General features: G+C 40.8%; 1 protein-coding gene across 1 annotated transcript in view; it reads right to left on the reverse strand.

Moving 5' to 3' along the window:
* GAB1 (GRB2 associated binding protein 1) overlaps window positions 1–15,421 on the reverse strand; it is a 127,659-nt gene that overhangs the window by 12,670 nt on the left and 99,568 nt on the right. The window contains exons 3-7 of the mRNA XM_052654615.1: window positions 13,314–13,539; window positions 12,879–12,959; window positions 8,392–8,993; window positions 6,893–6,978; window positions 6,399–6,702 (exon numbers count right to left, since the gene is read on the reverse strand). Coding sequence (XP_052510575.1) covers window positions 6,399–6,702; window positions 6,893–6,978; window positions 8,392–8,993; window positions 12,879–12,959; window positions 13,314–13,539 — 1,299 coding nt within the window. The remainder of the gene's footprint in view (window positions 1–6,398; window positions 6,703–6,892; window positions 6,979–8,391; window positions 8,994–12,878; window positions 12,960–13,313; window positions 13,540–15,421) is intronic.

Consider the following 15,421-nt stretch of genomic DNA (forward strand, 5'->3'; position numbering starts at 1 on the left):
TTTCAGAAAATGATGAACTCAGATCATATGGCTAAATGACCTCCATCTATACTTCAAGTGTCCTTCAAGCTTTTAAAAAAATCACTCTAGGTCCCTGACTGGAGGCAGCAATGAGGACCACAAAAGGGACTTTTGTTAATGCCTTTCTGTCTGATCACCTCTAAAGTAAGGCTTTTAGAACCCTGGGTTTTGAAAACCTGGCAAAGCACTCTTCAAAGAAGATGCTGAAGCAGCAGTATGATTGTATAACACTGTACATTAAAAAAAAAAATGCCATTTCCCCCTATCATAGCCTTAAATCTTAGATGAACTTTCTAGAGGCTAATCTGAGTATGTTACTTGCCTCCATAAAACCTTTCAGTTGCGTTCTCAGAATAAAACCCAAACTCATTAGCATGGACTGTTAGAGCCACCAGGAGCCAGCACCTGCCAGGCCTTTGGCATTCCTTCCTGCATTCTTAACTTCCTCCCTCCCACCCAAGCCAGTCCTGGGTTCCCCCTGGTACGCTGTTGATTCTAACTAGAAGATCGTCTATCATCGTTTAATTGCCATTCATCCTCTCAGACTTTCCTCAGAGGAGGGAGCTAACAGTGCCAAGAGCTTACCTCAACCACAGTGCCTTTCTGTGCTAATTACGATAATGTGTCTACTTTTCTACCTCCTCCAGTAAACTGGGAGCTTCTAAATTACCTTTTCTTCCTTCCGCTTCAAGACCTTAGACCTATCCGAAGGTATATTCTATCACTGGGAGACCCTTCAATCTGTTTTGATGAACTGTTGATCTCTTAAAGCTTAATCTGATAGTGGTGTTTAATCTGATCAGTGTTATAATTTTGTGTGTGTCTCGGAAGAGGAAAAAACAAAAAGCAACTGAATGCTGTTTCAAAAGTGCATCATTCCAAATATGATCAAGGCAGTCAGTTGTACAAGATGCCAAGCTTCAAAGAAGCAGATGCAATAGTTTTTGAAAAGTCCACACATGGTTAAGCATTATTTTATTTTAAATTGCTTTTTATTAATTTTTTTTCATTGTACTGTGGGGTATGCAGGCTATTAGTTTCCCCAACCAAGGATCAAACCTGTGTCCCTTGCATTGGGAGCAAAGAGTCTTCACCACTGGACTCCAGAGAAAACTCAAGTATTCTTCTTACTTACATAGATTCAACTCAAAGTGGAAAATTTATTTTCTCTATCATTATAGGTTTAACTTAGCCTGTTTACTCATCCATCTGAAGTTTCAAAGATGATGCTACTATTTCCAGTAGGCATCTCAAATACCAAGAAAGAAGAAAATTAATTCATAATATTATTAGTCTCCGTTAATTCCAAGAAGCAATCAAGGTAGCACAATGAAAAACTTTTATGCTTGTTTGAATGGTCTTATACAAAGGGGACTGTAATTGTGGTAATTATATTGGAGAGCATCAGTTGCTCAGTTGTGTCCGACTCTTTCAGGACCCCATGAACTGTAGCCTGCCAGGCTCCTCTGTCCATGGGATTTCCCAGGCAAGAATACTGGAGTGGGTTGCCATTTCCTCCTCCAGAGGATCTTCCCAACCCAGGGATCGAACTTGGGTCTCCTGCATTGCAGATGGAGATGCGTTTACCTGCTGAGGGACCATAATGGAAGGTCAGGAAAAGGAAAAAAAGCCCACAGGCAGAGGCTGTGCTGTAAATATGCCCTCTATACTCATGTCCTTTAAACTGAACCATCAATCCACAAATCTGACTTGAGTCAAACTTTAATACTTGCTTATATTTACTGGTGTCATTCATTTATCCATCTTTCAAATATGTATTATAGTACAAACACCATCCTTTAAAAAGCATGTTAATTTTTAACAACATTCAAAAAACTGTTTTAGAAGCTCCCTTGAAAAAATATTCTTATCTAAGATACCAGTGTGCCAAAAGGATCTACCTAGGGAAGCTACATGATACATCTTCTGGGTGCTTCCTACACCAAAGTGAAGATCCAGCCAGACAAGAAGATACTTTAACCAAACTTATGTACAGAATCACCAGAAGTAACCTCACACCGCTTTTGTGAAAAACCAGGATAACAACTAGTGGTCGGAACTGCTGTAGAAAGCCACAAATGGGCAAAGCCAAATGAAACAAAATAAAAAGACAGCATATCTGAGGCTTGAACAGCTGCTATTAGTATATCATGTTAGAAAGAGACTGAATGAGCCTAGTGAAGTGCAAGGGTGAAAGCTGGTAGGTTTATGTAAGGACTTACTTTCAGAGAAATCACAATATTTCACAGAAATTTCCCCAACTTTACAAAATTGCTTTTCCATTAAAATATGAAAGTTTTAATTGAAGCAATCCAAACAGAATTTGTCTTGCATTTCCAATGACTCCTCTGCTTTCCTGATATTTAATACAATACATGTAAATGATGATTTTTCTCCTCTATTAATATACATAAGGCATGGCTCAGAACAAATATTCTCGTGACAGAAATAGTATGGGTGAAAATATAGCTACTACAGTTGGGTGATGGATAAAGGATCCATGAAAATACATTAAATGTAAGTGTTTAAAACATATGTATTTCTGCAGCTTCAATTACTCGGAAGTATTTGAAAAACTCATCTGCTAATGACTAATTACAGCAGCTGACATCTATAATTGGGGGTATAAACAAGACTAGAATGTCACTCATCTACTATAGACCCTTCCCAAAAACACAATCACAGAAACTGGTTATACTGGGTGTTGAATTGGTTATATTGAGTTTCGAAACTAAGGAAGCCATATTTTATAGAGCTAGGTTTGCTTATTACGAGGTTTAGTTAATAAGAGATACTAGAATAACACACTGAGTCATATATCTGATGTCACAAAATCTGAAATTAAAAGACTCATGAGATACTATGCTCAGTGAGAAAAATTTCAGGACAGTTTTATAGGTTAAGTTTTTTGTTTTTAAATGTATGCCAATTAACTTTAAAAAAAAGTATTTTAAAGTCTTTATTGAATTTGTTACAATATTGCTTCTGTTTTGATTTTCTTTTTTAGTCCTGAGGCAGATGAAATCTTAGTTTCCCAACCAGGGATTGAACCCACACTCCTGCGTTGGAAAGTCAAGTCTTAACCACTGGACCACCAAGGAAATCTCTATAGTTTAAGATTTTAAGGATAAACTTTTCTCTAAGATTTGAATATTAAAACGTTTTTCTCAAATAGCTATAACTTTCTAAAAAGTGAGTTGATAACATGTGCCCTGCAGTATTAAATACTTTCCCATGCTTCCTCTCATATCATATTAATTTTCAAAAGTAGACCAGTGCTAAAGAACAGCAAAACACATTTTTTTTTTTTCTATTTGCATGCAGTATTTCCAGGTGGTACTAGTGGTAAAGAACCCTCCTGCCAATGCAGGACAGTTTTCCTGGATGGGGAGATCCCCTGGAGGAGGGCATGGCAATCCACTCCAGTATTCTTGCCTGGAGAATCCCATGGACAGAGGAGCCTGGCAGACTACAGTCCATGGGGTCTCAGAGTCAGAGATGACCAAAGCAACTTAGCACACCATATGCACATTTGCTAATTATCATGGAAACTTTTTGAGGTAAGCAAGGTAGATTTGTTATCCCCATTTCACAGATGAGGAAACCAAGTCCCCGAGGGCCAAGAGACAAGGGACTTGACCAAGGCTCACAGCTGGGGACTGATGGAACTGGTACCCAAAATACACTTCTTATTTTTTTAAATTACTATGACTTTAGTAACCTCTTTACTGTTTTGCTAAACCTGTTCTTTTTTATTTTCTTTGCCAAAAACTATGTGGAAATTTTATTCTGGGGGCTTTTTAAGTTCATTTCGTATCTAAGCAATGATGCCAAATCAGTCATCTGACCCATGAGCTCAGGATTGTCTTTCAATAATTCAGCTTTTTTTTTTTTCCCTGCTGTCCCATGTAACTTGTGGGATCTTAGTCCCCCTACCAGAGATTGAACTCAGGCCTTCAACGGTCAAAGCACAGTGTACTAACCACAGGGCCACAAGGGAAGTCCCTCAGCTCATTTTTTAAAGACGAAACAGAATCTTTAAAAGTAACTAAGGAATCTACTTTGTTCTGTTCTATAGTAGAGTCACCACAGGTTGGTTCAGAGGACTAGGATAATCTCTCATGTACTAGAACATATAGTACTTTCACTACCTACATAGGGAGGTATAATTATGCATACATACAATACATATGATGTGTAGTACACATACCATATTATTATGCTCTGTACATAAAATACACCATAATGCAGGGTCCATGAACTCTGTTAGACCTAGATACTAAAAATGTATGTTTTTACGTATGTTTCACTATGATCCTGCAACTTTTCCGTATCAATAGGAATCTTTTCAGATTCTGCGTTGTGCTAATCACATGGAACCATGAACCATGAAATACACTGGGAATTTTCAAGCTGTGCTCTGCTGAGCCAGAGGGGAGCAAAACCCAAAGGACTCACGGCTCTGGCCCTCACCCAAACCACTCCGCCTCCACAATTATGCAGGGACCTCAGGATATAAAACTGCTCCACTTGGTGTCAAAAGCTAGCGATCTGCTGCTCATGTGCAATAACTTAGAGGAAAACAAGAAAAGAATTAGTTGAGCGTTAAAATGAAGATCTCTTTCACAGAGTTCATAACACTTCCATCTTAATCCTTCCACCATCTGTGAGCGCAATTATAAATCTATCCATGCCCAAACATATGTTTGTTTGTTGTAGGCAAAGAATAAAATGACTAGTGATGTCTAAATAGATTTTAAAGCAAATGAAGACCAAGAGAAACAAGAAGTCATCGCATAAAATGCCTGGGATGCTCATGCCCTTTCTAAACCAGCCAGCCCGGATCACGGCCCTGCTGCCAGGGCCGTGTGGATGGCCAGCGGTGTGGCACACGACCGACGGACTGACCAGCTGTCTGACCGAAGATGGGCACTTGACCCAAAGGCGGCCCGCACGTGGGCTGGCCTCCAATCCATAGTGTGGACAGACAAATGAGACCCATCTGACGGCGGCTGAGCGAGCTGGTAAATCAATAACGAACAAGGCAATTTGCAGGGGACGTGGAAGCTGTGAGGGCCCATAAAAAGCAGCCACGGGGCAGCATCAAAGGAAACAGGGAAGAAGGGAAGAATGTGAGGGAGAAGCAAGGAGGATCAAAGACCTTCCAGAGGACAGAAAGGCAGGGAAGGCAGGACAAAGCGACAGCCGCCGAGCGCTGTCGCAGCTTCCCCTCACTTTCTCCGTTCATTTACTAAACAGCCGAACAAAATAAAGCTCATTCTCTTGAAGACATATCCCACTCTCGGTCTCTGTTCCCCACACCGGGAACTTAACTAGAACAACTATTGAAGATCCAAGGCCAGGTTAATGAGAAGTTTACACAAACATTAACATGCTTTTAAAAAATCTACATACAGCACATGAGACTTTTCAAATGTGCTGGATGCCCCAGAGATGGTGCCCTGCATCCCACCGCCAACATACTAACTTATTTGGTTGCCAAGATGAAATCATACCAGCAGCATGCCGGTTTTAACCACTCGAATCCAAAATTTAAAAACGTGGGTATATATGACCAATTTGGCTGAGAAGTTTCTTTTACATCGAGTTCTTGACAAACCATGCCACCTTAGAATTTAATGTTATTTACGAAGCCCAGGACAAAAGAATAGACCAGAAGCATTTGCTTACACCCCAGCCAAGGCAGAATCATTTTTCAGAAGTTGTTATATGAACAGAATACAAAGAGTGTATAAGCAACCTTGCTGTTCTTAAAGAATGATGTCAAGGGCACTAATAATCTCAAGTCTGCTTTGATATCAAATACTCTGGAGAAGAGGTTACCAAAGGGAAGAAAAGACCATATCTAGCTTGTAAAAGTGTGTGGTATCTTCTGCACTGTTCTGTTGTTTCAAATAATTAAATTAGCTAGTACAGCTTAGAAATCAAAAGATAATATAAGTAGAACCCACAAATTTGGACTTCTTTTGATAATCAGAATATTTTCCTCTAGGAGCTACATTAATTTCACAAGTTTACAAAGGGCTGCCGCCAGGCAATGGTTAATTATTCCATTTGGATGGGGCAAGGGCATTTCAGTTTTTCCTAATTATCTACCGCTGCGTGCCAATCCTGGTGAATGTTTTCGTTTGTAACCTCTTCTCTAGAGATAGGGGACTTAAAAACATACAGCATCAACATAGTACATAACAATTCTTAATCTCTAAAAAGGAATACCACTAAAGCAAGTGGATGACTAAGGTAACGTGAAATACTTCTGAATTACTAGTCCAAATTCTGTTTTGGATTTTATGACAGTTAAATGTGGATCTAAACTGGCGACCCCTGGTCCTTTTGCCATGCCATGCTCTCTTTACCTTTTCTGTCTGGTTTGAGGTTCCGATCCACAGGGGGTGGTTCACAGTCTGCAACAGGAACTGGCCTTCTGGGAGGGGTCTTGGGGCTGGACCTGAAGCCCATGTGAGCGGGAGGAGGCACTTGCATTCCAAATGAAGAAAAGTCAAACGTCCCTGGAGTCATTGGAACATAATTTGCTTCCTGAATTGGTTCTGTGAAACTGCTGGAATGTTGTCGTGGTGGAGAGTTGGGATTCATGGGCACGTAATTTTCATCCAGTTCTTCACTTGATACACTTCCCGCTGTCAATACGTTTTTGATTTTCTAAAACACACATACATTTCTTTTAATAAGCAAGAACTGTTGTCAAACAGGAAAACATATTTGTAAGTCACGCCTATTCATGTGGATCTGAAGGGACTTTTATTTCAGGATCTCATTTAGTCTCAGGGCCTAAGTGTAGAGATTTTGCCAATGAAATACATTTGATGATGCCAAGGTCAATTATACTTACAAAATGGTTGTGGAAGCCTTCGAGTGAACTAGATCTATCACTTGGAAATGTTCGTGGAATATCATAGCAGTCTTGAGAACTAGCATCTAAAACAGAGAACAAACTATCAATTTTCTCCCCATCTCTGCCAGTTCTCAGGGTAATCAGGCATGACCTCCTCTCTCTCTTTTCATGTATTCATGCTTCACACACATAAAGTTTAAAAAGGATGCTCAAAGAAAAGTATCTTGAATTGAAACATTAAATAACTAGAAAATGCAGACACTTATAGGCTAACCAGTACTGGTATTTGATTATGACACTGAGACAGGTTATCTAAAGATGGAAAAAGAAATACTTCTACTTCCTCATCTTTTGCACCCTTGGGTCCAAGTTACATCTCACTAACTTATAACTACCTCAAGATACATTACAGCCACTTCAAGGACTAAGTTAGAAATTGGTACTGAATGGCTAGACAAGTATTGGTACAAGCACCATTCACAACACATCAGATCTTCATCTTCTTTAAAACAGCTGGATAACTCTATCACGAACTCCAAAAGTGTCAGCACATAGTTTTTAGGGTCTGTGCCTTTTAAACTTTTTTTTTTTTTAATTTTCAGATCTCTAAGAACCTCAGAATCTAACCCAGATTCAACGGTACAGAAATTGGTAAAATGACTAGGGGTAAGGGGAGAGAAGAGTCACAGCTTTAAAAACAAATTAAACCAAATAAACAAAAAGCAGAATGACTTGATTGGAACTGAGTACCACCTGGCAGACACAGTGTAAAAACTGTTATCTGGGAAGGAAACGAACAGAGCCCTGAGTACCACCTGGCAGACACAGTGTAAAAACTGTTGATCTGGGAAGGAAGGAAACAGAGCCAAACAGATGTAACACAGCAGTGGCTGTACCAGGACACAAATACAGGAAAGGGCATGACCCGGCAAGGCTTTGTGGCTGGTCCATTTCCTGTTCCTCTGCCCCACGGGTCTGCTCACCCAGGATACAGAGAAAGGGAGAAAGAGGGCTGCAGGCTTCCTGAAGCCTGAAGTATTACTAAGGCCATACTTCTTCAGGGATGTAAAACTCCTCTTCTTCCCTTTCAGCAAATCAGGCATAGAGGCACATGGCGAACACACATACTTCCCAGGATTTACTGAGACTCTGACACCTTTGGTATCTCAGTGGATACCTGCAGCGCTGAAGGAAAAAGGGACTCTCTTTTAACATCACACTTTGCTTCCAAGAACAAAAAGAGGTTTTGGGGACCACTGTGGTGGTCTAGTGATTAAGGCTCCTGGATTCCAGTGCATGGGCCACAGGTTCGACCCCCTGGTGGAGGAACTAAGATCCCACCTGCCGCAAAGTGCAGCAAAAAAATTAAAAAATAAATAAGTAAAACAAATAAAACATCTTGGGTGGGGGGTACTGCAGGAGAAAATGTTTAAAAAAGAGAGAGAGAGATTTTCCATCATTAATCTCTAACCCGGGAGAAGCCAATCGGTGCTGACCTTTTCGCAATTTGTTCAGATCCACAGTGGAAATGGTATTGCTACGTGAGGGCGGCAGCCCTGCTGTTGGGATACAGTAACTGCTGTCAGTGTCCGAGGCCGTGCGTGTGATGGTACACGTGTCCACAGGAGATCGGTCATGAGCCGGATGCGGTTTCGGTGGCCGAGGCGGAGGAATATCTGGAATAGTGTCTAGCTTTGACGTCTGCCCCAAGGCGCCTTCTGGAAATGTTCGTGGTATCTGGTAAGTATTACCAGGTGTTGGAGGAATGTCATAACTAATAGATACATGCCTCATTTGAGGCTCCACGCTCGAGGTCCCAGATGGGGTGTTAAAAACATACAGTTCTCCGTCTGCTTCGGTACTTGATGGAGACACCTTTGGTAAAACGTCGTGGGAGTAACTGCGGGGCAGGTTATACAGGCTGGAGTCTACGGAGAGGGATGCAGCGCGAGACGGTGGAGAGTCGTACATCACGTGCTGCTGGAAAAAGCCGTTCACTCCATGTTTGCTCTGGGAGGAAGCGGGGTTTTTATGAGAAGGGACGTTATCATTGCAGTCGGTTTCCGAAGAGGTGGATTTTGCAGAATCAGCGTGCGTTCTAAATAAAAATGGTTAATGACAGAAAAGAAGACACGGTGAAAACCTAGGACTTACATTTTAGTAAATATACTTCTAGCTTAGCAATCAAAATCCATGGCTTTTTCTCATTCGATTTTTTGGTGTGTGTGATCCATCCGATTGGAAGCACGAATGTTCCTGAGTTTTTAACGATTATGCACCAGATAACAATACTGCCACCGCAAAACCAAAAGCATTCTCCCTAATTCCTGTTCTGTACCTGCCCACACCCTCAACTCCACCTATGAATTCCACACATGAAACCACAATTCCTGAAGCAATGGAATTAGAAAGGTACAAAACTCGGAGGAAGGTAAATGATTAAGGCACAGGACACTGGGAAAAGCATTTCCTCTGAAGAGCATGCAAAAACTTCATACCAATAGTTTATCAAGGTGATCCTTAGCTCTTTAGCTCACCTGTGGCACTCTGTTGTCAAATCTAACGATGACCTGGTATTGAATGAATTCAGTGTGATCTACAAGGTGTCAACTCAATAGGCTCTGCATATCTTCCTTTCTACTAATTTTCTCTAACAGATATTTAGCCAATGTCATGGGATCAAAGGATCAAAATACAAGCCATGGGGTTAGCCAACTCCAAACAATAAGTCACCTTGAGAAATTTCATTAGAGTGTCTTTTATACTTTGGGTGCATTTTCAGTCTCTGTATTTTGTGGTATCACAAAACTTGGGAGTAAGTCAAAACGCAGCTACCAATACCACAGTGCTTGTCCTTCCTTAACGCTAAACTAGATACCTTAACTACCTATGTGTGTCGTTCAAAGTCCTGGAGGAACTTAAACTCAGTATTTAAAAAAGAGTAACTTGTGATAGTTCTTTTCAAGGGCATATCTTCCTGACATCTTGGTAACATCTGGCACTGGGTATTGCATTTATTCACTGAAACTCTCCCCTCCTGCCCAGTATCACAGAAACTTGACTGCAGTATCCTGACTTTCCTTCTTCCTCACTGATTTTGCCCTTGTTTCACTCATCAACCCTTTCTTCCTATCTGTTCACCTAGAAGTGGCTATCGGGAAATAATCCTCTAAGTCTTTACTGCACACACCATTAAGAAATCCTCCTTTCCTGTAACTTCATCTCTGCTGAACGCTAACGACTCCCATCTTCTCACCAAACTCTCAGTCCCATGTCTGCAAACGGTTCAAGTTTATTTCCACTTGCTTATCCCAGAGTTCCCTTGCTCATGTGTACCAAATCAAACTCAACTTACTTCTCAAATCGGTGGCCCCTTCTGACTTGCTTTGACAAGAAATGTCTTTGTCTGAATTGTCTAAACTCGGAACCCCATCAGCTTTGATTCATTCCCTCTGATCACCACCATCGCTTGGGCACAAAGTCCTTCTTTCTACCCAAGTTATCTATTCCCCTTCTCTGTTCCCACTGACACCACCCAAGCTCACGTCTGGGTCTCTGCTGAAATCTCCAACACTGGACCCTCCTCAGTAAACATCTTTCCTCTAGTTTCTCCCTCTTCCAATATATCCATGGTACCATCCACAGGACCAAGACTGTTAGAAGATCAATATTTTCAAAACTGGTTTTCATGTCACTCATCTAATTCAGAGAAAATCCTGTTAAGAGTTCCTATAGTCTACGGGAACTACAAAAAGCCTATAAACTACTCTACTTGGCACTGAGGCTACTATTACCAATAGCCTGGTTCCACCTTGTATGTCCAATCTTACGACCTACTGGTTCCTCAATGGACCCCGTACTCCAAGCAGGCGCTCTTCCTTACTGTCTTCCTCTGCTGGCTCTCATCTTCACTTTCCCTTGCCCTTAGGCTACTTTTACATAAATTTCTAATGACGGTCTCCTGCCAGCAACCAGGTATGGTCCAAAGCCTACTCCTCCTATGAAGCGCCTCACCCTCCATCTCGAAAACGCATGCACTGTCCTTTCTAGGAATTTCTAACCCATAGTCTAAAATATGCACTTCATTTAATTCAAACGTGAAGAGGAAGCTAGAAGTGCAATGAGTACTAAGTTCCCTGTCCTTGACTGGTTTAGACTTTAATGGAGAATAAATGCAACTAGCAAGTTACTTCTGATTCTGGGAGACACGGAGGCACGCCTGGGATGCTGTGAAAACCCAGAGACACTTCATCCTGCCTGGGTGTTTGGGGGAAGGTCTCCTAGAGGAGTAGAAGTCTGAGCTCAGTCTTGCAGGACAAACATAGTTCTCAAGGCAATGCTCATATCTTGCCTTCATCTGTAAGATCCTTCATGCTTTACTTTGAAACTCTGAAGGTGACTGCACCTGAGGGGGTTGTATCTTATGTCATTAGTTTGTACCTTCATAGAACCTACAAAACGGTGAGCCCATAGTGGATACTTCACAAATATTTGCTATTGGACTGTCACTTTTGCAAAATACAGATACAAAATTTATCTGAGTAACGATTTTGAGCATAGTTTCTGTGACAATAGGAAAGCCGTGATACCAGTGAGATTGATGAAAGACACTACATAAAAGAGAATGTACTGAACACTGTCACTTAGCTGTTGGCTTTTAAAAAGGCAGATACAGAAAAATAATTGTGGAGTTCCCTAAAATAAAATCTTAGTTAGTAGCATATGCAACAAAGTTGCGAGTGTATAATTTTAAATTCTCACAGCAAACAAGCAAAATCAAGTTAGAATTTTATATTATTAACTTGTGATGATTTATAATTTTTTTTTAACTTTTACAGGTAAAATCCCATTATAACAAATATATAGAAACGTATCTTTGGAAGGTCTGTGGGCTTCTTCCGCTATCCCAGTTCTCAGAAACTAATCTATGGATCTTAACAAATTCTATATAAAAATTTTTGAACAAGGAGTTTGTATGATCCTAGGGTCTAATAAGAGTCATTTCCTACATGAAAAAAAAATCTTTTTTGTTACAAAAATAATTCTGGAATCTAATATGTTTAAAAAAATCACATTTCAATGCAATTCGCAGCCTCCTTAAATAATGCAAATTAAGACAAGAACTATACCCAATATTACTAGTTCTGGGAAAGACTGAGGGCAAAAGGAGAAAGGCATGACAGAGAATGAGATGGCTGGATGGTGTCACTGATTCAAATGGTTATGAGTTTGAGCAAACTCAGGGAGATAGTGAAGGACAGGGAAGCCTGGCATGATGCATTCATAGGGTTGCAAAGAGTTGGACATGACTTAGCGACTGAAAAACAACAATATCACTAGGTGTCATACAGCTGTTAATGGTATCACAGGCATCGTGCTCATCTGTTTCTGGCTCAACTCTCATTATTACTTCCAGCCGTCCAGTTATCAACATCAAATGAGAAGAATAATCAAATTAAAATATAATTAGCTTAGAAGAAGAGAGGGGTCTGGGAGCAGAGATAAAGATGATAGGGAGGGACCAAGGAAGGTGGTCCAGTGGTGGACTTTACCTTCCAATTCAGGGAGTGCAGGTTCGATTCCTAGTTAGGGAACTAAGATCCCACATGCCTAGCGGCCAAAAAACCAAAACAGAAACAGTAGTGTAACAAATTCAATAAAGACTTTAAAAAATGGGGTGCATTAAAAAAAAAAAAGGTGACAGGGAAACCAAGAGCTTGGGGAAAGGTTTTATACTTTGGGTCAAGGACTGAAACCCATATACTTCATTCTATTTAAAAATCTGTTAAGTCAAAGCATGTGGTAAGCTCTGCTTCATTGCCAGGTGTGAAGATTTGAAAGTTTCAACGTTTTTAGCAATATATTTGATTTTGCCAAATTTCAGTAACATCTGATTTGTTTAATCCATAGAATTTGCTGTATTGGGATTTTACCTGTGTGATTAATTTCTCACACAGATTCAAAGCAACCACAACACACTCACTGCAATGGAATCGTTTTGCTTTCAAAATCTTCTAGCAGTAGGTATTCCTCTCCTTCTTCAGAAACAAAAGATGACCCTTGGCTGGTTTACAATCACATAAGAAATGGAGCAAGATCACCATTTATAAATCAGTGACATCTGTTAAGCAAGTAACACTGTGAGTCCGTAACAAAGACTAAGACCCAGGAGACAGATTTCCAAAAAAAAAGCCATGAAGGCATGAGTGTTCTTTGCCAAAAAATGATCAACAATGTGTTTCTTCAATAAAATCTCCTGAATATCAGAAATCATTAGCCGAGGAACATCACCCTGAAGTGTAAGCCTAAGAGATGACCTTCTATAGATGGTTTCTTTTAAGCCTTCAAATCAGGGTTAAAAAAGTTTCAAGGTGAGAGGCCTGAGTGTATGCACACACATGCGCCACATGTGGTTTACCTGGTGGGTTCAGGCTTCTTGCTTTGACAGTTGATTAGCAAGAGGTAGTCTTGAGGATCCTCCTGGATGCCAAGGGTTTCCAGGTGTGGTGGAAGGCTGATGAGCTGATAGGGAGGCGGTGCAGCAGCAGCAGAGGCGCCCACCTGGGAGGACGGTGGTGCGGTGCTTATCGCCAATGGTAAATCGGCTGGTGCCTGTAAGGAGCTGCCAGGTGCTTTCACAGGATCTGCAAAACCCAAGTGTGGCCATTACTGTCCATCCCATCTTAAGGGTTCTTTAACACAGCTAATTGAAAGTCTGGGGATAAATCGTTTAAACACAGAGGAGCTGGATAAACCAGGACAAGGTCAGTTAAACTTTGTACCATGTAAGTGGTAATGCTGATACAGAAAACTATTGGTTCTCATTAAAAGAGATCTGAAGATAGGGCTCTTTCTTCCAGATGCTCTTAAAAAAAAAAAAAAACAAAAAGAAGAGCCATGGTTGGGAATTCCCTTTGCTTTCACTGCTGGTGCCTGGTCAGGAAGCTAAGATTCCATATGCCACCAAAAAAAAAAAGCCACAGTTAACATTGCTTTGAAGACTTTTTGATTTTGAGGCTATTGGGAACGGAGATGTTAGCACAAGTAGCAGCAGATTTTTTTCCCCATGATAATCAAGTGGCAAAGCCAACCTTTCTAAGTCAAGCCAGCCTTCTAAGGAGACCCACTTTATTATATGGGATCTACAGGCACGTGATGCTGTATATACCAGGGCCAGCTCTTCTCCCCATGTTTATTTTGCTGTTCATTCTTTTCTTTGTACCTCTCAACTGACTAGGAAGAAATATGTCTAGTTCCAGGATTCACATTTAAGGAAACAGCTTTTCCCTCAGCTCATAGCCTTATTTTCCATTTACTGGATTTCTGTAGTATTTTCATGCAAAAGCAGTCAGCAGAGAAAGTAGTAATTTATTAACCACTTAACTGCATTCTGAGAAGACATATGAAAATAGCTAAACTGTGTAATAAGTAATTTGAAAACAACTGGAAAGCCTAGAAAAAAAAATCTTACTGTATTCACTGACAACTGTGGAAATTATTGAGGACCCAGGAGAAAAACTCTGTTAGTCTGGTTAGCAATGCGAGGCTATATATCCAGGGAAAAAGGATAAATGCTCATATTCAAATAAACAAATCTGTTTATATTAGAACAGATGCTAAAACATGGTAAGAAGACTTAAAATGTTCGACAGAATAGAATAACAGGCAGGTCATTGGTCTATCAATTCCCTAGGGAAGGGCTACACATTCGCTCTCCTCTGAATTCTACAGAATAAGTCCACATGCTTTTGATGAGGTCTTTACGTATTCAACATTAACATCCACATATGCACTACAGCCAAGATTAAGTAACTCATTTCAAAACTCTTCTTCCTAGGCAGAGAAGCTCATATCCTAATGGTAAAGCCTGAATAATAACATGCGAGTATTGCATCTTTCACCCCGTATAGCTCAGTTGGTAAAGAATCCGCCTGCAATGCAGGACACCCTGTTCAATTGTTGGGTTGGGAAGATCTGCTGGAGAAGGGATAGACTACCCACCCCAGTATTCTTGGGCTTTCCTTGTGGCTCAGCTGGTAAAGAATCCACTTGCAATGTGGGAGACCTGGGTTTGATCCCTGGGTTGGGAAGATCCCCTGGAGAAGGGAAAGGCTACCCACTCCAGTATTCTGGCCTGGAGAATTCCATGGACTGTACAGTCCATGGAGTCACAAAAAGTCAGATGTGACTGAGTGACTTTTACTTCACCTCATTGCCATCTTTGGGCTTCCCAGGTGGCTCAGTGGTAAAGAATCCACCTGCCAATGCGGGAGATGTGGGTTTAAGCCCTGGGTTGGGAAGATCTCCTGGAGAAGGAAATGGCAACCCACTTCAGTATTCTTGCCTGAGAGGAAATCTCATGGATAGAGGAACCTGGCGGGCTACAGTCCATGGGGTCGCAGAGTCAGACATGACTGAGTGATTTTCACTTTCACTTATGGTAGGAATTCATTCATTCATTCTTTCTTATTTATGAAAGGCCAGAACAGAAGATGGTGGAAAAATAAAACTTTCCAACATTTATAT

This window comes from Budorcas taxicolor, chromosome 17, assembly GCF_023091745.1.
Source record: "Budorcas taxicolor isolate Tak-1 chromosome 17, Takin1.1, whole genome shotgun sequence".
NCBI classification, from domain to species: domain Eukaryota; kingdom Metazoa; phylum Chordata; class Mammalia; order Artiodactyla; family Bovidae; genus Budorcas; species Budorcas taxicolor.